This window comes from Metopolophium dirhodum, chromosome 7, assembly GCF_019925205.1.
Source record: "Metopolophium dirhodum isolate CAU chromosome 7, ASM1992520v1, whole genome shotgun sequence".
NCBI lineage: Eukaryota > Metazoa > Arthropoda > Insecta > Hemiptera > Aphididae > Metopolophium > Metopolophium dirhodum.
Window position 1 is genome coordinate 38,011,738 of NC_083566.1, and position 23,388 is coordinate 38,035,125.

Below are 23,388 nucleotides of genomic sequence, written 5' to 3' on the forward strand. Positions count from 1 at the left end.
CCCATCGGCGGCGGCGTTTATTCTCCGGACGTGTTCTGCTTACCGTGAGCAATGATCTCGCCGGCCTCTCGGGTCCAATAGTTGATCGACTTGGGATGCGCTTCGGACAAACACTCGAGAGTCAGTGATTGGCCAATGAATGCTCCGATCAGCTGGTTTTGAATCCATATCATCGGCGGGACTGTGGACACACGTAGACGGTGAGTTTAATACGGTATTATAATATTATTATTTATTACTATGGCTTCGATTTATATTTCTTATTCAGTATTTAAGAACATAAAATATTTAAATATAATATATATATAGGTACCAGCCGTATAATCATAGTTGGAAATCCAGAAGGGTCTAACATTTTTAACATCAATGTAAGTCGTTGGTTTTTTTTCTCCCACACAACTAAAAAAAACTGTATTTTTTGGAGGGGGCTAATGAAATATTTTGGGGGTGAGAGGGGGCTTAGTTCAACTTTACTAATGAATAAATGGTCAAACATAATATACGGAAATATATATCACTGTATCTTGGTTTTACTGTGTAACTCACTTCACGGTAAGTCGTTATCGGTGTAGCTCACTTTGTGAACTAATTCCAACGAGATGGGCGATCCGCCTGTGGCAAATAGTATATAATATGACACTTGGAATATTTTTAAACGTGGTTTGAATTACTCCCTGAACTTTGCCTTTTTTTTAGCACTTTAATTGCAAACAATTAATTAAATATTTTTTTTTTTTCAAAAGAACCCCATTGCAACGCAAAGCTATACCTTCCATTTTTTTAAAACAATGTTCTACACCTACCTAACCAATTTGGCAACCCTACATAGTACATATATATATAAAAAATGATCAGATTTTCGTGAGTCAAATAATAATCTAAATGTGAGCCACCCAAATAGCACCCTATAATAGGATTGAAAAAACGAAGCAAAGACTACTCATTGATGAATATGTGTGAACAATTTTGCCGCTAATTGGTTCAATAGTTTTCAAGTCTATGAGCCCCATACACATATTATTATACTTTAATTTGTATATGTTATTATTTAATAATATGTAATAAAAAGTTTAAAACATTAAAAATATCTGAATAGTCTATAAATACAGCTTAAACATTTGAAAAATGTAAAATATGTAAATAGTAAATATAAAAAGATGATAAAATGTAATATAAAACTTATTTTGTTCAGAATCTTTTAAAAATACAAGCATTTAATATATTATTTTGTCAAAGCTGATAAATATTTTTTAAATATGAAATAACAGTAATATTATAGCTACCTACCGTAGCTATTATAAATCCTTATAAATACCCTGTTTATTTTGTATTATTTTTTGGGCTACACAAAACAATGGCATACAGTGGAAACACACGGGGCGAATATTATTATTATTATTATTATAAAGCTGTTATGAAATGTAATACATCGACTTTACTCACAGTTCACCACCAGCATAATCCGTTTGCTGACCGATGGCGGTACCCCGTTTGACGCTATGCACAGATACGCTCCCATGTGAGAGCGACTGATCCGTGTCAGATTCAGAACTGGCCCTTCGACGCTGTGCACTGTAACAAATAAACACACGAAACGATAACGTTTATAATATCTTTACAATTGTATGTTATACGCATGACTTTTTGGTCTTAAACGAGTATAACTCTATTATTCTATGTTTGGTCAGGTTATCATACGGAGGGCATCTGAGGTGTACAATGGTCAATGACGTCGTGTACAATGATTTAAACCTGAGCATTAAATATATGTGTGCTTATAGCGTGGATGTGGTTTGATGTTTAAAACCAAATTAAAGTAACGAATCATCAACCTACAAAATATTTTATAATCTTATAACTTTTCAAAAACGTATACTCGTTATTCTTATGTTGTAGATTGATGATAAGTACCATGTTATTAATTTAAAACTGTGTTAATAAGCTATGCCTATATTGAAAATAACATTATTACTAATACAACTTAAAAGATAAGTCGAAATATCTTGGTCATCGTAAAACACAGTATTAAAAGTATTAGATTATAATGTGGCAACACAATATTTATATTATAAATGCCTAAACTACGCCGAAACACGAAAAGTCTTTATAGCAATCCAGCAATCTCAATCCAACTTGCACTTGATAAAGAAAGCACAGCGCCAGTTAAACTTTTCTTCAATATAAAAAAAATAATTATTGTAAGACTACAATATAAGAGTACAATCAAGAATTTTGGTTAGGTACATATTTACATGTATTAAGTGTCAGAAATAACTGAATTGTGAAGGCTCTCAGTAGTATATACCACACAACCACACAGGCAGATTAAATTAGTAAATCTCTATGCCAGGACCAGTGTTCGGACTTATCTAGATAATTATTTGTTCATCTTTTATCTTATCTAGATAAATAGTTACAAGGTATCTAAACGTTCATTTTAGATAATTTTTTTACTCATCTAGATACATTTTTTATTGATAAAAATCGCGAAATTGTACAAACGCATTTAAATATTTATACAGATTCTCAAACCAAGTTTATGGTTCATAAATAATGTAATTATTTTTATTTATATCATTATTATTATTATTATTATTATTATGTTCCTAGTGCCCAACTAAAATATACCTAAATTTAAAACCCATTTAAAAAAAAATTGTATCTTTTTTTATCTAGATAAAAAACTACTTATCTAATCCGAACACTGACCAGGACCTAGTGATGTCTCTGGGGTTCATCGAGAATTGTGCGGGAGGAGAGTCGATTAATAAGTGGGTTTTGACGGCGGGTTAACTTTGAATGAAATGATAGATAATCACCTGGTGTTAAAGAAAAGGTGATAAAGGTTGACAATATTAACTTAATAAAACTGTAAATAATTTAATTAAAATTGTTTTTTTAAGTGTTACTTATACGTATTTTTAATTTTAAAGGTACTCAAACCAGGAATAAGATAACTTTGCAGGGCTTGGGGCCAAACCATTTTAGGGGCCCATAAACATAATCAAAATATTGGTGACCCACAAATAAATATATTTCAGAGATCAATTTTTTTTTTACTTTATAGGTATATTATATTTCATTATTTAAATACTTTTTTATAAAATGTAAGTGTTTAAACAATTACAAATATTATTGTATGAATGCGTTCATTATTCTAGGTAATATAAAAAAGTTAACATAAAAAAGTGGGTAAGTGGATGTCGCTCTGCTGTACAGTAGGTTACACGTGGGTCACTGTAATAGATGGTGTTAAATTTGAATTCAATGATATAATATCATTGTATAAAAAAAAACGATTCTGAGTGAAAACGATCAGTCAGCCTATGATATTACCAAGTATATTTGATGATATTATTGTGAATAAAGCAATTTATATATAACCTATTTACGTGGAACCTTGTTTTAAATTTTCAAGCTTTTTTAGCCAACAAATAAAGTTTTATTGACATTCGTTGAAAAAAAGACTAATACAATTGGAAACTGAAAATGTTCCTACACAGTTCAAAACAAATCAAAATATTTTGAAAATATTATCATGTATATAAAATGCAAATATAAACAACCAGTAAAAATTTCATGTATATAGTATAGTTCATTTGTTTTAGAGTTACACCAAAAACCAAAATCGATTTTGTGGAAAACCAATTTTGCGTAAAAAATCACGTTTTTCCTTAATCTTTATGTTGTTTTTCCCGTCGATTTTGAAAACTATTGGGAATTTTAAAATTTGACCTCCTGAATGCACCAACTATATTCACTATCCCATCAAACAAGATACTGTTGACGAAAATCAAAGCAGTTTTACTGCTCCAAACCATGATGAGTGATGACAGATACAAAAAAAAATAAAAAAACACATCATTGTAAAATCAATACATTTATCGTTCCACTTAGAATCTAAAATAGCTTTATTATTTATATATAAGCTAAATCTATAATACCTAGACACCTAGTAATAATGTTTGAACCGTAGTAAATTTGTAATCGACGGTATTCACCGTACTCGGGTATTCCTATAAAATATAAATCCCATTTCCTTACCAATTATCACCCTGCTAAAAATAGACGACATTACGATAGCATGAAAATAATAATAATAACATATTATCGATATATTATAGAAATATGGCCTATATACCAAGTAAACGTTAATTATGTATTTTATTAAAATATTTCTGATTTAATAAAAAAACGTACTATCCGCTATAAGGGCCCACTATTGTTTGATATCCGTTGTGGATGGCCCCTTCTGCCCCCTCCCCTTAATCCGGACTTGAAGGTACTATACATACTATACTACAGTTGTTGTTGTAGTCGTAACAGATAAAAAACAAATATAGCTGCATATTAATTTTTGGCTACGCAGTCCGTAGAGAATAATAATATAAGAGCTCGGGGACTATATATTAATAATATGTGTGTATAGTGAAGCGTATAGCAAACACTAGAGAATAGTTCAGTTACAAAATAACGAGGCCACCTTCGACGGTGACCATTACAAGTCTTTAGTCAAGTAAAAGGGTAATACCTGATGCACTATTGTACACATTCTCCGTTTTCTTAATCCTAAACAAACGGCCACGCGAGCGCTCTAACTTCAAAATGCTATCGTATGGTAATAATTACCATATTGTCAGACTTGTTCGAAACTGCAACGTATATATTTTTTATAATGTGTATTGTATAAACAATACGTCCATTCGGGGGAGAATATACGTCTATCGACCGTGTCGTATTAAAATTTAAAAGTCAGACTAACGAAATTTAAATGTATGTTCACGGGCGACACACTATTTTTCCTACACGCACACACACACACGCACTTAAGAATAGCTCTCACTGTATACACGACCGTCCCGCAGTAAATAGTTTGGTTTAAGCGTTTGAACTTACCGATAGTTTCAACGTATTATTTTTGTATTTTGTCAAAGTTATAATATTACATAGATAAGTAGAAATCGAAATGGTTAAAATTTGAATATGCTTGTAAAACATTTGAATAACACATCTAAATTCATTTTTTAAACGTGTTCATAACTACTATTGTGGAGTACCTATTAACATAGTAGTAATCGATTGTTAACTATAATATTATCTATAAACGTAGGTATACCATATAAATTTGTTAACCAGTTAGGTACTATTCTAGTATATGCCTACTAGTGATAAAAATTGTGCAACATAGCGTATTTGAGAAATTTGACTTGGGACCATTGTTTCTGGACTATCATTAAAAAGTGTTCATCGGTGCATTAGTTATAATGTTGAATCAGAGCAAGTAGTTGAGAACTTTTAACAACTCTATTCTTCCTCGATTAAGTTGTTATACATTAATATTTAATTCCTAACTATAGATACCTACTTAATTAATTTAATTCATCCACAAAACTTAAATACATTTTTTGAACAACTACGTTTCTAATTCAATATTAATATTTAATACTCTAGATAGATATTATATTTTTGTATTTAAAACTGTACCGCCTACGTCTATACTTATAAATAAAAGTAATAATATTTTATAGTTTTATTGTGCAAAGAAAAAACGTATTATTTTTTTTATCGCATACGAGGCCAACTTACATGTGTAATTAGTGTTACGTTTTAAAAAACATGTGTAAACAAACCTAATACCACTATCTTGTGGTTATTTTCGTGATACATAGGTATATCTTTATATTTATTATGTTGGTACTTTCATTCACGTTCCATTTGCCCAAATGATAAACGTTTAGGGATGTGTACAACCATTTACGGATTTACTCTCTTGGTGACGGCATTGCGCGCACATATTGTACTGAATCTGAAGTCATTCACTACACACAATACCTAATTGTTCTAGTAATAATTGTAATAATTATTGTTGTCATGATTCATTCGTGGACGGTGTCTGACTGGTTTGAGTTCAAACTTATTGAATTAATAAACTGTCATATTATTATTAGACGAGCGTATAGTATTTCTGTTTGACGGGTCGACGGCGGTGACAAGGCGCCTCATATAATATATATAAATGTAGGTATATGAATACTAGTAACGGACTTTGACGACACCGACAGCGAAGATGCGACGGCGGCAACCTCTGCTGCACCCTCGTTAGAGCCACTCGACGGGAGAGCTGATACTTGACCCCGTCGCACGTAAAAAGCCGACCATCTCTCTTTTTTTTTCATTTTTTTCCACCCGTTTGATTGACAATCGAAAGCCGCGCCCGCCATTATTGCCTCTCGTCGAAAATATAACAATATATATACATGGCTATATAATAATATTATTATGTAGTTGTTTATATAGATATACGTGTTGCTCCATTACATCGTATACCACGGCGTTTGCGGGGCCGGCTGTTGCAAACGATTGAACCATCGTTGACGTTTTATTCCTTAATTTTTTTATTATTATTAGTGTTGGTGTATTAATTTGTCTTTAGTGGGGTACGCTGTGAGTTAAGACGTGTAAACAATAATTAATAACAAAATATGGTATACAGCAGTGTGTAGTTTTTTAATTGTGGTCCACTCGGATTTTCCATCATGTGTTTTCCAAAAATTTATTTTAACGTAGTAAATATAGTTTTGAAAAATCTAATATTTTATGATGGTGATTTTTTTTATGTTTTTTGTGCCCAAAAAAAGGTATTGAAAACTAAAGTCATAATTTTTTTATTTATTAATACGCATTGAAAGTTCAGACTAGCGCAAATTTCTCGGAAATTGAAATTTTTCTCATCTATAAATTTTAGCGTTTTAATTACATCGTACCATGTATAAACGTTTTATTACGACCTACGTGACGGTGATAAATGCTTACTGCTTAGTGCCGAACTCCTTCATTATAATATTATTTTTTTTATTTATTTTTTTTGCTATAGCGTAAAATACATTAGAAATCTATGTTTATTGATATGATATTATTATAAGCTTTGACATAAAAAAAACATATAAGAAATTCTATAACCGTCATGAACTCGATCAGAACATAACATATAGGTAGTATGAAAATTATTTATGAGTACAAAATGCATTTCATTTCACTATCATGATATCTAATGGCTATGAGTCAAATATTGAAATATTGCATCAACATAACATATTTTGAATTAATGTTTTAAACAAACATTTCTCGTTATGTATACCAATTAAATGATTACTGTATATCCTATAACAATTGTCACAGCATACAAGTTCAGAGCCAGTATCAATGTAATTTGTTAAATTTACTACGCTTTACTGCAGTTATTAAAAAACAACATAATAAAACCTAATAAAAACATCATTAGAAATAATTAATTTGCCATTTCCTCGTATTAATATAAAATTAAAAGTTTTAAATACTGAAATTTATAATTATTATGTCTATAATAATAATGAATTTTATTCCACACAACCATATGTCATAAAGTCTGTTTTAATTATATTTACGAACATGACTATTAAGTTAAGTTACATAATTTTACCAATTTCTCCATAATATCCGTTATATCAACGTTATAGGTAAATATGTATTTTGGACGAGAACACTATAGCTGTACAATAATTTTATTTTTGTCACAAATCTTCTATTTTTTTTTCACCTAGACATCGATAAACATGTATAGTGTATTGATAAATATGTTCAACCATGTGGTAGTCATAGTAAATATTGTAAGATTCTTGAGTGGCGTTGCATGAAAAAGTTACCTATTGGTAATATAACTCATAATTATTTATTTATTCGTTTAATATGAATCTCGATTCCAGTTCCATTGTCACTAGCGAGGAGGGTTACCGCTTAATGAAGAATATAAATAGGGGTCATATTTTTTAATTAATGGGTTCGTGTTTGCGATTAATTCGGAATGGTTTGTAATGAAGTTTGGCAAGGTAATTAACAGTCATATAATTTAAAATTTGTAGATCTTTGTGTAATTGTATGTTAGTAAAATACTATGGAGCACTACTAATTACACAATGGGTATCTATTGGGAAGCTTAAATTGGTTAAGTGTTAACTGGATTGGCTGGACCCCGAATTTGTATATCATTTGATATATTATGTACGATTTGGTCTGATCACAGCAATGGTGTTGCAATATCAACTCATAGTATAATTTTACTCTGGTCTTTGCGGAAGTGATGAGTTTTATTTATCATAAAATACTTGTTTATTGTCAATCAAAAAGCACCAATCTTGAGAAAAAAATTAAAAACACCCTCATTAATTAATCAAGTATAATACTGAGAATGAAAGTAAAATGGGATACCGTCCTTTTTTTCTATCCTATATATAATATAAAATGAGTATGATTAAGTGTCAAAGTTATATTTTACTGTTACAATATTAGATACTGTGACTGAAATGTTTCACAGACACTATGCTTTTATGTATTTTATTGGGTACTTATATCGTTACCTAGTCAAAACTTAATACTTGCGTATGATTTGTGTTAGTCAACTACTCAACTACCCTAAAAATTATATGAAACGACGAAACTGATTCCTTGACTGCATATTATACTATCTATATGAATAGTATGATCAAATGATAAGTCGGTACCTAACATCAATCCTGAGCGAAAAATATGGGATAAAACTTCTCTGAAATGTAACAAATTAATATGGAACCACAAACCTTGTAAATAGTATAACTTGCTCCTTGGGCAAGTTTTGTATTTGATTTATTTCGAGTAATAACTTTTTTCTTCTAAAATATTATTGACATTCATCAAAAATTTGAAATCACAACTATAATTACTATCATATGGTTGAACATTCTTAATTTTTCATCGATCATGTCTTAATCAAATATTTTTGAGATGTTAAAAACATCTCGATAACGTACAACTTCGTGAAAAATATATCCTATATGTGTTAGGTACTTAATTTTCTAATGGCTTGTTTGACATGATTAATTAATGTTATAGATTCCTAAATTTGAAAATAACCTTGTGTTTTTTATTTATTTTTTATTCTGTGAATACAACTGCATAACATATTGTATTATTCCAATAAATGTTTTGATGAATTTTATAGAGGCCTACTAGTATTTTAAATATATTTTTATATGAATATAAAATATTATACAAATTAACTAAGTTCATACTACCACTACCATAGGTACTAGTTTTGTTTTATGATATTGAATAGAAAAAATAATGATATAGACATGTGCCATACCATGCCCTTTAATATAAATAGGTATATTTAACATTCATTTTATATTTCAATAACTCTATAAAATAATAATTACATATTCTTGCAACGAACATAATCAAATTGGCCATAATTATGTAACATATTTTTAGTATAATAATATCATACACACGAGTAAGCAGTTCTATAGTACCCTCCCCTACAGTAAGGCTAATGACCTAGTCGTTATAAATATTTATGAATCAAACAAATTACCTATTATAGCCAATAATATAATATACGACTATAAAATCAACGTTAATAACTCGTCCATCGTATATTTAAAGGTTATTCTCAAACATATCAAGTACACAAAATACATTTATTTTACTTCGGTGGGATAATTTCATACAATACGCTAGTCATAAACTCCAAAGTAATATTAACCCTAACCAACCACATATTGTTTCTAAGCACAAAATAACGAGAATTGGATTACATAAAATATGTATTTTTTTTATCGTATAGATAGTAATGAAAAATGTGCAATAAGATAAATGAGTTTACTGATGAACGCATAGATTTGATGCCAGGTTTTAAACATTACATGATCATGTTATGTGTATTATATATAAAAATAAAAAATGAAATGGCTCCGGTAGTTACGGGTTGTGTTAAATATTCATACGCTCGAGCATTAATACAATATGCACATAACGGGCCATAAGTTTTCCGGTTATCAAAGTTCATATAGGTCATAATTAAATAAATAAATAAAAATAAATAAAAACATCATACTCACTTCGGACACTAACCGGACGTCAGATTCGTTTTGTTTCGTTTACCCACCCTCGGGGTCTCGGAAATAGGTGTGGGAATAACGGCAAAAGCGAAAAACCCAATGGCCTTTGCATGCATGCTATTCGACAACATGCATATATGTATAATATAATATACACACGCCTCGTATCGCCGCTGAGATTACCGCACGCATATGTATATAGAGAGGTGTATCGCAAGCCCTCCGGACGATCCGAAATTACATTAATAACTACACCCTAATGAGCATTGGTAACGGTGGTGGTTGTGGGCTATACATGTATGTATTATTTTTTTTAACGTTTTGTAAGCCGTTTACTAAAATTTCGCCTAGGGTTGTCGTTGTTGTTGTAGTTGTGGGTTTGTTTCGTTTTAACGTACCTGTATCATTTTTCACTACTTCGACCCCAAAAACGGTAATCAGCGGAAAGAAAAATCCTGTGGTATATTTTTTAATGTAGGGATTAAAAAAAAATAATAATAAATAAATTAAAAAAAAAAAGCTACCTGGATAATCCCTTGTCCGGTCGGCCCTCGATGTATATTTAATATACCGACGGCTTTGGATTGTGGACATTAATACTTAAATCTCTACGGGAAGCATTAACTTTTCCTTTTTGGAAGAGCGCCTCTTTGGCAAAATATAATATAATATTTGTTTACTAAATAAACGTGTAATATAGCATGGAAGTTTGTCATAAAAATGTAAATCAACGAGCAACTTTACTGTTATGAAATGTTAGTTACCTTTTTTTTTTACACCATTGTGTGGTGATTAAAACAAAAACTGTTTTATTTATGGTTGAATTTTTATTGGTAACTTAAAAAAAAAAAATTAACTGATAGCGTTATAAATATTATATCAACGCAAAGTGACGATTTTGTCATGGAATTTAAGAATACAATATTATGATATTTACTAAAGTGAATTTCCTAAGATTTTTAGAAGCTTCTTCCTTCTTATAGAAAATAGTACCTAATAGCATTACATAAATAAATAATATATACATCTTATTATACCTATATTGTGGATGGTAAAATTTCTCGATAAAATTAAAAAAATAATATTTAAGTAATCACGAACGCTTGTTATACCTATGTAAAGTATGTATACATACATAATTTAAATAATATGATCAAATTAATTTCAAGCCTTTGGTTGTTTTCATTAATTAATAATTGTTCATATTTAATAGTAGATTTTTAAATTGTATCAATAACAAAATAATTACCTATTTTATTACCTTTTTTATAATTAAACAATAAACCTAACATAATATTTACATTTCATTTTAAATCATTGATATGTCTGTTTTATAATGTATCGATATTCAACATGTTTGTTTTATTATTTTTTTATATATGTATATACTATATATATAAGCCTTTTATAATTTAAAATGGCATTTAATTTTTTTTTTTTATCATTTAATATGAAGCATTTTTGGTAAACGAATAGGTAGTGTGAGATTAGCATCTGAATACCAACAAAACACTTTTCACTTGTGTAGCACACCAAGAATTAAATATTAATTTGAAAAATTGTTATAAAATAAGATGTAAAATTATAAAAGGATTTAAACTTTAAAGTAAATATGGTATTATACCTATATTAGCTATTACCATGACTTTATATGTAATATGATATGCTCACTACGACTTGAATGTAACTTACCGAAAATTGCTATTTTTTTATTACCTTCGTAATGTAATATTCTTATAAATGTAACATTTTTTAAATTGTTTTATTTCATTTCTTCAACGAAAATGGAACAGTACAACAGCATCGCACAATTATACTAAGGCTACCGATTGTATAAAACAAAGAATTTCTGGTACATGACAGACACAATATTTTCAAGTAGCATACGAGAAAAACTTGTTATAATATAATATGTACTTATGTACAATTGAAAATTAAATACATTTTACAGATGGTAAATTTACCTTAAAATGTCATATTATGACGTCCAAAACCACGAGAAGAAGTTATTATATTATTATTTCATCTAAAAAATAACATAAAGAATACAATACGTAACAATATAAACTTATTTTTTTATGAAATATCTACTAAAACCATTACATTTCATCCATTTTTCATTTATGCGTTAGAGTAAACATAGATAATGAATGACACACAAATACTGTGAACATTATAAAGCCATAAGCATCTCATTATAAAACCTATATATGAAGAATACAATATCTATTTTATTAGGATGACACGAAATAGTTATGGGATTGACTATTAATCATTAATATATGGGAGGTATTAGTGTATAGAGATTACAATATTATTATTTTTTGATTGTGTCCGTTGAATGAGAAAGCTGACAATTAAATAACAATACTGACGGAAGTCATATAATTCACCATCACATTTGGAAAGGGTACCTGCGAAAATTGAGTCCAACATGTGATTTGGTATCAAAGTATAACCCATCTACCTGAAGTATAATTACGATTAGCGGTTGGCTTATATTTAATGACAGAATGGAAATGTTATGGAAATTTATTTTAAAAATTGAAGCATAGAATGCTGGGAGGATTTCTCGATCTAACGCACATAATTTACTAGTAAATCCACCGTGAAAAAGTATTAGATCGGTGAAAGTAGAACGAGACTAGATAGAAGAATATTGAAGACGTAGATCGTCAGGAAATCCACTTTTCTATTAGTACATTTGTGCCTCAGAATTGATAAAAATAAAATGATATAGAGAAAGATCTGAAGTTTGAAAGTCGAAGAATCAAGTGTATTTTTAAGATGACTAGAGAACACTTAGAAATGAAATCATTCTAGTTATAACCTTGCGATTAGCAAAATAATCCGCGGGATCGATTAAATTTAATTCGCAAAATCAAGAGATTCGCACTACTACGTATTCTCACAGTGATCGCTTATTTACTTTATTTAAAAAAAGATTATAATTTGACACTATTCACAATGTCTACGTATTTTTGCATAAGTGGTATATGTTATGTTTACATTACGATGGCCGAATTGATTTTTAAAAACAAAAGTAGAATAATTCACTGTCCTTAAAGATGATATTATCAACCTATCTTTATTTTATATTATACCTAATAACAGTTATTTCGTTTCGTCATATCGTGACGTCTATTTTACACTTGTTCATTTCAGTAGTTTGACACACATTTATATTGGACTTCTGAATTCGGTAGCAAGACCGTTGACAATAATATCGACCAAATAGTTTTTAAATTATAAGATCTTAACTTTAAATGAGACTATTATTACTTTTTCAACATTAAATATCAATTATTCTTTAATATGAAATTATACCTTACTCTATTTAAATTATGTAAATCTGAATGAAAATAAAATACATAAAAGGTTTTTTACTCATCTAAAGTCAATTTGAAGTTTATGAACTTATAAATAAGTACATCGCGAACATTGGAACTTTTCACAGTCAAATATAATACCATTGAAAATGTATTGAATATTATTTGATTAAATCATAAGGATATAATTAAAATTTGTTGAATAATTTAATTTAAATAAATTATACAAGTTTTCAATTCATGATTTGAGTATTTTATTTTTATTTTTAATAATAATTTAGGAAATATTATAATGTATCTATAGTTATAATATAGAGATGAAGATACTATACCAAAAAATATTAAACATTTAATCCTAAGCCGTAAATACGTTTAACCCGAAAATTATACGAATAGGGTTAGAACTACTGTTGATAAAGTTTTTATACTTCGCCAATCGATATTTTTGTTTTTTGTTATTCATAAGTACAACTATCCACTATTATTTATTTATAGTAAACGATTATTATTATATTTTTTTTAAGTCATGTTCCGAGAACCAAATTAATTGTAAAATGGAATCAACTATATACTAGATAATCATTTAATATTATTATTATAATCATTACTTCATATAATTATCCGAAGTTGAAATGTAGATTATTGTTTAAGCTTTGTTTGCATTATTTTAATTCATTTTAAACGTTTCTCACTGATCGTTTATTTTTGTCGCAAAAGTCTCACTAGTGCGTGCCAAACCCGTAACAGTTACAGAATACTATGCTTAAAGGTATCAATGTGAAAAAAAAAATATATATATGTATATAGTAAAACGGTATGAGACTGAAAAGAATCAACGATTTCATCTCCTTTGATTGATTCCTTACCTAAGACGGATGCCAAAGCGTGCTTATCGTAAAAAAACACTGGAGAAACAAAATACCTGGGGATTTTGAATGTTCGGCAATGAGTTTAATCGACTCAAGTATTCGTGTATATCGTACGTATGTGATCATCGCAGTAATTTATTTTAAAAACAATTCCGAAATCTATATCCGATAAAACATTTACCGATAGTCTATATGTCTAGTTTATATCTATTAAATGTGAACAAACGATGTAATGCTGCACCGTCGTTATTTAATGAATCCTAAACAAACGTCTATTATTTTTATAATTTTTTTTTATCGTTATTATTATTAAACTCGAATACATTCTATAATATATGTTTCCCGCAGTGTAACAATATGGTGTTACAAAAAAATATCGCTTCGTTGTTATTATTATATAGCACAGAATACGAGAAGGTAGGCGGAATTCAATTTTCACTAGACAGCTTTCCAGTTTTTAAATGTAATTCAAAATGTCAAGTGAGAGTTGAAAATAATAATTTTTGTTAGAATTGTTGTGTTCCATTTAAAATGATAGCATGTTACACGATGTATATAGATATAACTTATAAATTTTAAATTTATTTCAATTGATGTGTACAACAATATTGTTTTTAAGTAATTGCCTTTAACTAAAAAAAAAAACTATGTTGATTAAAAATTATACAAAAACTATGCTGTCACTAACCCTCACCGGTTGAGCTATTGATTGTCACCAAGATATTAATTATAACTATCATATTATAATAAATGTGTGTACTTCTACTGAAATAACTCATTATATTGGATTTCCGTGAACTTTCACTTTGAATCCTTTTAAGTGATCACAAATGTGCAATTGAATTATATTTTCGAATAATATCATTGTGCGTTATTTGCAATCACATGGTTATCTTACTATTAAAAAGTAAACCATGTACCAACCATTACTAATAACTAATAACAGTGAACGTTTTCAGTCATTGGAATCACAATTGATATTTGAGAGTCATTAAAATAGACGGAAAAAATATTCAAAATACTTGATAGTGTCTAGTATTATATATATTTATATCTATATTAGATGATAAAATGTATAAATGTTAAATACTATTTATCTGTACATAATATATGCATATATATATATATATTTATTATTACCGTTTGGCATATTTGCTAAATGTGATAACGATTCTATAGGTACTTATTATATTGTTTGCATAGGTATCTAAAGACTACACGACTTTACGTTTTGATGTATCATTGCCAAATTTAGAAAACTGAATAATCTTAACTTGTATCATTTTGATCTTAAGTGGTGTATCCTCTACCTCAGGGTGGTTGTCAGTTTGGTACGTACACGAAATACAATTTAACATGCACCGTTATTACTTATTACAATGATAGTTGTCCAGTAATAATCATTTATCCACAACACTACTATTAAACTGTCTTTTAAGTACTATTATTTTGGTGAATGCTTTTGGTATTCGATAAAACTATTAAACATTACACTGTTTTAATAGTTCACAAACATTGTTGCTATGCTTCACTATTTTAACCAAATAGTATAAATTTATAACTACTATCAGTGTCGTGATTTCAGCGTTTGCACGTGTAGGTAAAACATGATATATTATGGGATAGATAAAGATGAATACTAGATTGTGACAATAGTATGAAATTAAATAGACCATTGTTCAATTTTTTCTGATATAAATCTTACAGATATAAAGTCATGCAATCTAAAGCTAAACACATATACAACTCATGGCCAAGGAACTTAAATATAAATCGAATTCTCAACGAAAATGTTCGTTTTGTAGTCATTCAATGTACGTATATTAGAAAAATTTTATTTTAAAATTACGATTTTTAATTTTTTACTTCCGCTAATCAATACTTTTTAAATCTATTCTAAAACAATAAGTGTTTACTCGTATATTACAAAAACAAACAACCAATAAAAATATACAGACAAGAATCAGACACTCAGCAAAGTCTTGGCGCTATGTAAAATGTAAACATAACTTGTTTAGCCGTTAATTTGATGTACAAGTTTTGTGTACTAGTCACGCTTCCTTGTGTTTATATGCGTATCTATTTGATTTTAATTACTTTTCACTATATTCTAGTGCATCGTGCATTAGACAGTTGATTTAGTGTTGAGAAATATGAGTGTTCGTGCAAACTATCATTATTGTTGCTGATGAAGTAAAATGTTTGACAAATTCTGAAGGCTCTTCAAATATTTATGTCATAGAACTATCAAACTAAGTAAAGATGGATTAATTGTTTCGTTAACGTTGCTAAATAATGTTGATATTTACATAAATGATGATTTAATAATTGTTTTATGGTTCAAAAAATACATTTAAATCGTGTATAATATTGTAGAGTATTTATTTATTGACTTTAAAATTTTAAAAATTTGTTTTTTTAATGTTTCAACACATTTTACTACAAATACATTTTGTTTATAATACAAATTAAAATAAACGATATAATTAGCTATAATAACAGACGACATGATATTGTAACGTAAGGATTAAGAATGAAATACATACCTATTTTATTATCTGAAACAATCGTATATATTATATTATGAACTTTGTTTATTTAAAATGTAACCATATTTGCACATATTATATAATATTAATAATTTATTCTTAAGGTAAAGTAAAAAAAAAAAACGATTAAAATGAAGGAACCATACAAACAAACATAAATATTTTAAATAACTCAATATAGTTGGATGCTAAGATGATTTTCAACACTTTCTTTCATGAACCTACATACATACATATATATTGTGATAAATTAACTGTAATATTTTATTTAGAATAGATATTGTTTTAAAATAACTTATAATAATTTCAAAATTAAATATTTTCTTAAAATTCTAATAGTTAAATCACTGATCGAACACTTAACGTAGGTAAGACAATTTAGGTATGTTACGATAAATATCATATCAATGATGCTGTCTGGACTTCTTTAGTTCCAAATATATTATTTCAATGTATTATGAAATTAAATTGGTTGTCTACTTATAGATAATGAAAATTGTTTGTATGCTTTATTCACATATTAATATGGATTAAATAACGACCGAAGACGAAATATTTTACTACAATGTTCAAAACCAAGTAATGAAGAATAGCTAAAACTCGAATTGAAAAACAAACAATATTATAAAATTGTGACACAGAGCATCTTAGTTTTTATAATTTAATATTTCAATACAACAATATTACTCCATATATTATTATAATCATATTATTAATGTGCAATTAATTATTTAAAAGTTTAAAAAATAAAAATATATTTTTAGGAAAAAACCTAAATAATTAATACAATTTATCACAAAACAAAAATAATTAGTTTAGAATTTAAATATTAAACACATAATTTTCCATTACTTTTAAATTTGGTAAAATTGAATTTTATGTGATGTACAAGGTATACTGACAAATAAGCTATTAAAAACAAACAATTATTATAATATTATTTATAATATTATTGCAGGTCAATTACTTAAGAAGTTATAGGTACCTACACGTTTTCAATTCTGAGTATAAATGGTAATTAGTTATGCTTAAAGTGCCCTTAAAGATTAGGCCACAGTAACTATAAATTGATGAGTACCCGTTTTAATACTTTGTGTGAAGTCAAGTATAGAAAAGGTTATCCTGCGTTCTACGATAATAGGACCACAAACTGTAGACTAACTAGTTATTAATGCCACGTATTCTTACATCATCGAACACAGTAATTATACCAAACAGTCTGTATTACTAATGAATTATAACCATGGGTAAATATGTACGTTTTCCGTCCAATGAATTGAATTATGAGTCATTGGATCAACAATCATTGTGTTGCTTGGTTGATCAGATTGATGAACATTTTAAATGTGGATGGATACTATTATTTATGTTCGTTTTGAATTTTAACTATACATTATACTAACTACACGAATTTTGCATAATAAGTACTCTTAACAGATACTTGAATTTGATCTACCCGGATTTCGTATGACTATAAATTATAATTGTTCCTATTTTTTAGAAAGCTTATATTTACCAAAAAACACAATAAAGTTATTTAACGAATTACTAATTCACAAACTACTTACTACAAAGTACAAACTGAAGTTTATCCAATTTATAGTAGGCACGCTGAAGATAGTAATATGAAAATAATACATTCAAAATAAATAAGTACATTTTTTTTCTGATCATCCATTAGATTAATGTTAATTTTTATCTACAGTAAAATTTAAATAGAAACATAATATAATTGTTATAAAGCACAAATTATAATATTATGTTTCTGTGGTATTTCGGAATACGTAGTTTTATTTTAACAATAAGAACTAGGAATAAGATACCTATATTAGTCCTAACAATTAGTGAAAAGAATTATTTTTAATAATATTTTTTGTTTTTTAAGGAAATTAAATGAGAAGGTATAAATTGTTTAGTCACTTTTTCCGTCGACAATACCTTCGAAAATCGTACTGGAAAAATACTATAAATAGCATTACTTGATGGAAAACTAATAATGTCTAAAAAACATAAAATTCAAACTATATCTTTCAAGCATTACTAAAATTGCCAGATGTGAGCTAAACGATTCGTTTTCTTTAGTTCATCTCTCTTCTTTGAAGTACATTTTACTTGATTGTGTTTGAACTTTCGGGCGAATTAAATAGCCTATTTTTTGATACAAACGAAGAACTTAAATAATATATTCAAAATGAAACCTGTTAATTACATTTAAACTTTCGTTTTCTAATTACATAATTTTCGTGTTTGAAATTTGAAATATTAATAGTATTATTTAACGTAAAATTATATTGATCACGGGAAAATACAAACGTATTGTGTTAATATATTTTTGAATCAATTTCATTATTACAACAATAAATAAATATAAAATATAAATGAATGTGCTTTTTGATTTATCGAATGACATTATATTGTTGATACACTCTATTGTTGTCAATTTGAATAAAAATTATTGTATTCCCGTGAAAATATGTACGAAAAAATATGAATCGCTTAAAATATTAATCACGTTTACCGAAAATAACTCGAAGTATTTACGTAGTATACTGTGTATTTTACCATATTATGCCATACATTACCGACGGCACACAATATTAATAAATCCTTAGTAAACTAGTTACTAGTTAAGTCTTAAGAGCGTTTTGGCATCCGATAGGAATTCCAATGACTGTATACTCTTAAATCGTACGCGTTTACTATGGAATAATATACAATAATCTATAAATACGATGTTCGTGAGATCTAACGTCGATGGTTTTAAACATTATATTATATATAAATAGGAAAGTACCTATAATATAGGTATTATTAGGTATCTATATCCATATTGCATACCACGTATTATACGGAACCATCATTATCATACGCATAGACACAATATTACGTATATAATTATTATTTAATAGCTGGCTTCGTCATATTGTATAGGCTTATAAAATATATTATGTTATATATTATTGATACCGACCTTGTTGGCTGTGTTCCAGACGTATATTCTCGAGTCCTTCTTTACGCCACGTGATATTGGGCGCAGGTGATCCCGAAGCCGCGCATCTCAGCGACACGTTGCTGCCTTCCCTGATGTTCATGTCCGTGCTCGTTGGATAGTCCAATATGTCTGGAGGAACTGGAAAAAATGCGATTGATTTTTTTTTTAAGACGGAAAAAGTAACGTTAAATCGAAAAATAATAATAAACCAAAGGTGGACAAATGATATTTGTCCGTGACTTGACCGTAAGATATTTCCGTGCGTGTTGAGATATTTAATTTAAAAGCAATCGTCGCATCCAAACAATGATTACGAATGAATCTATAGGAAAAACCTTGCTTCTTGACATTTCTATATAAGTCGTCAATGATTGTAGGTATTTATTTTTTTTCTTATTTCAGAGAAACTATTGGACAAATTGAAAAATTACATCGCCTGCAGAATCAATTTCCAATCCCTAAAGGGTCTAATAGCGAAATGTTTTCATCACTCGTAATTCCCAATAATGTAATGTATTCACGGAAAGATATAACAAAAAACCAAACAAATACCTGAGAAAAGCATAAATGTATACTAGGTATACTATCGATAAATGTTTATTGCTTTACTCTGAATACTTAGTATGGAGTATGGGCACTGTCCCACATGTTGGTAGAGCTCCATTTTTAAAAACGGCTACTCTGGATGACTGGACGAGGGAGCATGATTTAATATACACAATGTACACATAATATAATATACTACACTATATTATTATAGTTATAGGTATGGATAGAATACGATGAAGACGGAGAAAGGAATAGTCAACTTTGTAATCCACTATTACTCTTCAACGCCGGCAGAATAGTGTAAGTGCGTACGGTCCATTGAAACCGTTTATATATATCTTTTTTTCCAACTTCATGATTCATTAAATCTTTTGTCGCTTTCTCCGCATAGTAATCTCCCTCCAACGCTGTTTTAGAAGAGACCAAATCGCGGTGGAGAGGGGTGTGTGTGTGTGTATGTGTGTGTGTGTGAAGGGGTGGAGGAAAAGTTTCGTTGCGAGTGTATAATGATAAACCCTCCAGCGTAGCAACGGTGGCGGTATCAAACTGATAAATCGACTTTGGCGACTTTTTTTCCTTTTTCCACTCCCCCCACACACTGCTATCCTAAACCACCGGGCAAACGTTTACTTTTCTTTCTCCCACAAACTTGTCACTCAAGAACCCCTTCAGTGGCGCGTATAATTCGATTTTTATTTATATTATATATATAATATGTATAAAACCGCGACGGACTTTTTATCCGATTACTTACGAAACTGAATTCCACCAACTCTGCCACCACAGCCACTACCAGCAATATAGCTTTGTGCTTGCAGTTGGTTTTGTTTCGATTTATTTTTTCTCATTTTTATTTATATTTTATTTTTTGTACCTTTATCCTTTTCACTTTCGAATCAAAAAAGTATTTTGCGTGCGTTAATTGAATACGATATAAACAAAATAAATTTGACGATATTTTAACCGTTATACTTTTTCAACAATAGGTACCTTTTTTATATTCTTGTGATTTTTAACCTATTTGTTATGAATAAAAATAATTATTTCTCAGTTATTATTTAGAACTTCTTAAAATTGTCATTAATTTACAATTATTTATGCGTACCCATCAAAAAATGTTATTTTAAATTCCACGGACATAAGATATTATTGTCTAACATATTATTATAGTTTATATCAGAATATCAAAAATGAATACGTTCACATGGATTAGCTATTGTTAAAAAATCACGAACATTTTAAGACAATACAAGTTTTTAAGCAATATTTTAATACTTATAAATCGAATATCATATTATATCCATCTAAAAACAATGGAAGAAAAATGATAAAGAAATAAGGTTATTTTTTTTTTTTTTTTTTTATTGGGTAACCCGCGGCAACATAGGCCATTGGGTGTGGGGAGGGCACTGTAGGTTTTTTATATTGGGTAGGTTGATACACGTGTGTTGTGTTTGGCAGAATTTCTAATGGGGCACCCGTAGGTTTCTGTTGTGCCCCGGGGTGGGGGGATGGCGGCACTTGTTCTCCGGACACCGTGACTTGCACGGAGAAAAATGCCGCCCAGTGGTCGAGGATCGAACTCGGACCGGCTGTGCCGAATCCGTCGCGTTAGACCGCTCGGCCACCTCGTCCCCCAGAAATAAGGTTATTGTATTTCAGTGAAACGTATAATTTCTACTTTAAATGTTAAAAATAAATAATCTGTAAACACGTCATAATACATCGATAAGTACTAAGAACAATAAAATTTTCTAATGCAAAATCCTATTTTATTCTGCACCACGGTGGGTTATAACTAGGGCCCGGATTTAAATGCAATTAAAACCATACAGATATGCTCTAAAAAATAGCCAAAAATGCCTTTAAAAAAATCATTTTACCACCAAAATTACCTTAAAAATGCCATATATTATTTTATATACAAATTATAATTTATAAATGAAATATAATTGTTATTTATTAATTTATTATTTTACTAAAAAAAACAGGAAATTTAAAATATTGACTGCTATGATGTTGACACGCATATGTTTTGGCCGTTTTTGGGGAAATATTATTCATTATAAACATACCAAAATATATATTAAAATGTATGTAAAATTAACATTCTAAGTAAGCCTATTGTACTAACTAAAGTTTGAACATAGCATTGAAAAAAAAAATTGAATCGAAAAAAAATTGACAATGTGTATGGAAAAACCCGATAAACCTTCTTAAATATCAAGAAAATAATTTATCTTTAGATAATATTTTGAATAGGCTAAATTGTATATCTATATTGAACAAATATGCATTAAAAACCAAAAAAATGACCTAATAACGCTAAAAATGCAAAATAAAATTTGTAGCTTTCAAACCCTCGTTACATGAAACGAATTATGTATTTAGAAAGCATTGTGTATGATCAATCAAAAAAATATGCACTTTGCATTGAAATCCGGGTTCTAGTTATAACGTATTAAAATGTTACACGGCGTATCGTATAGGCAATATAGGGGCATATTTAAAACGTCATAATAATATTATATTATTATATATTTTCATTGTGTAAAAGTATAATATAATTGTTTTTAAATTTTCAATATTTTATTCGAATGCTATTTTTACAAATCAATTCTGTTTAAATTTGGAATGTTTTGCAAGCTATCTACTTATTTTAAATGGCCAAAATATGAACAAAGTTGCTATTCCACGTTGAGTATTGGTGGTCCTTCAAATATTCAATATATCGCAAGAACTGTTCCAGTTGCCCAAAAATGAATAATCTAGGAAAATGTCTAACGAAACTTACTTACAGAAGTAACGTAATATATAATACAACATAATCTTATTGAGCAGTTATAATATTGTTATTTTTATCTGATTGTGTGTTACTTTCAATAATATACACTTTCCAAATTAAACAATTAACTATATAAATAAATTTAAAAAATTTTTATAAATTGATATGATTTATATGTTATACTTATATGGGTAAGTTTCAGTTTTATACGTTGCATTCTGTACACTTTTAATTACAATTATAAACCAGTAAAAATGCATTTCTTTAAATGTTATCTTATTTATTTTAACTTAAAACAATCTTAAGAGTGGTTAAAAAAAATATAATGTATATGTAGTTATTCTGGTCTACAATATAACAATATATTACATTGGATTTAGAAGCAATATAAAATTTTCTTT

At 28.6% G+C, this 23,388-nt stretch overlaps 1 protein-coding gene across 1 annotated transcript in view; it reads right to left on the reverse strand.

Annotated features, from left to right (window-relative positions):
* The window catches only part of LOC132948391 (neurotrimin-like), a 191,783-nt gene that overhangs the window by 59,601 nt on the left and 108,794 nt on the right, over nt 1-23,388 (reverse strand). Inside the window, exons 4-6 of the mRNA XM_061018830.1 lie at nt 19,633-19,791; nt 1,444-1,572; nt 44-181 (exon numbers count right to left, since the gene is read on the reverse strand). Of these exons, the coding sequence (XP_060874813.1) occupies nt 44-181; nt 1,444-1,572; nt 19,633-19,791 (426 nt within the window). The remainder of the gene's footprint in view (nt 1-43; nt 182-1,443; nt 1,573-19,632; nt 19,792-23,388) is intronic.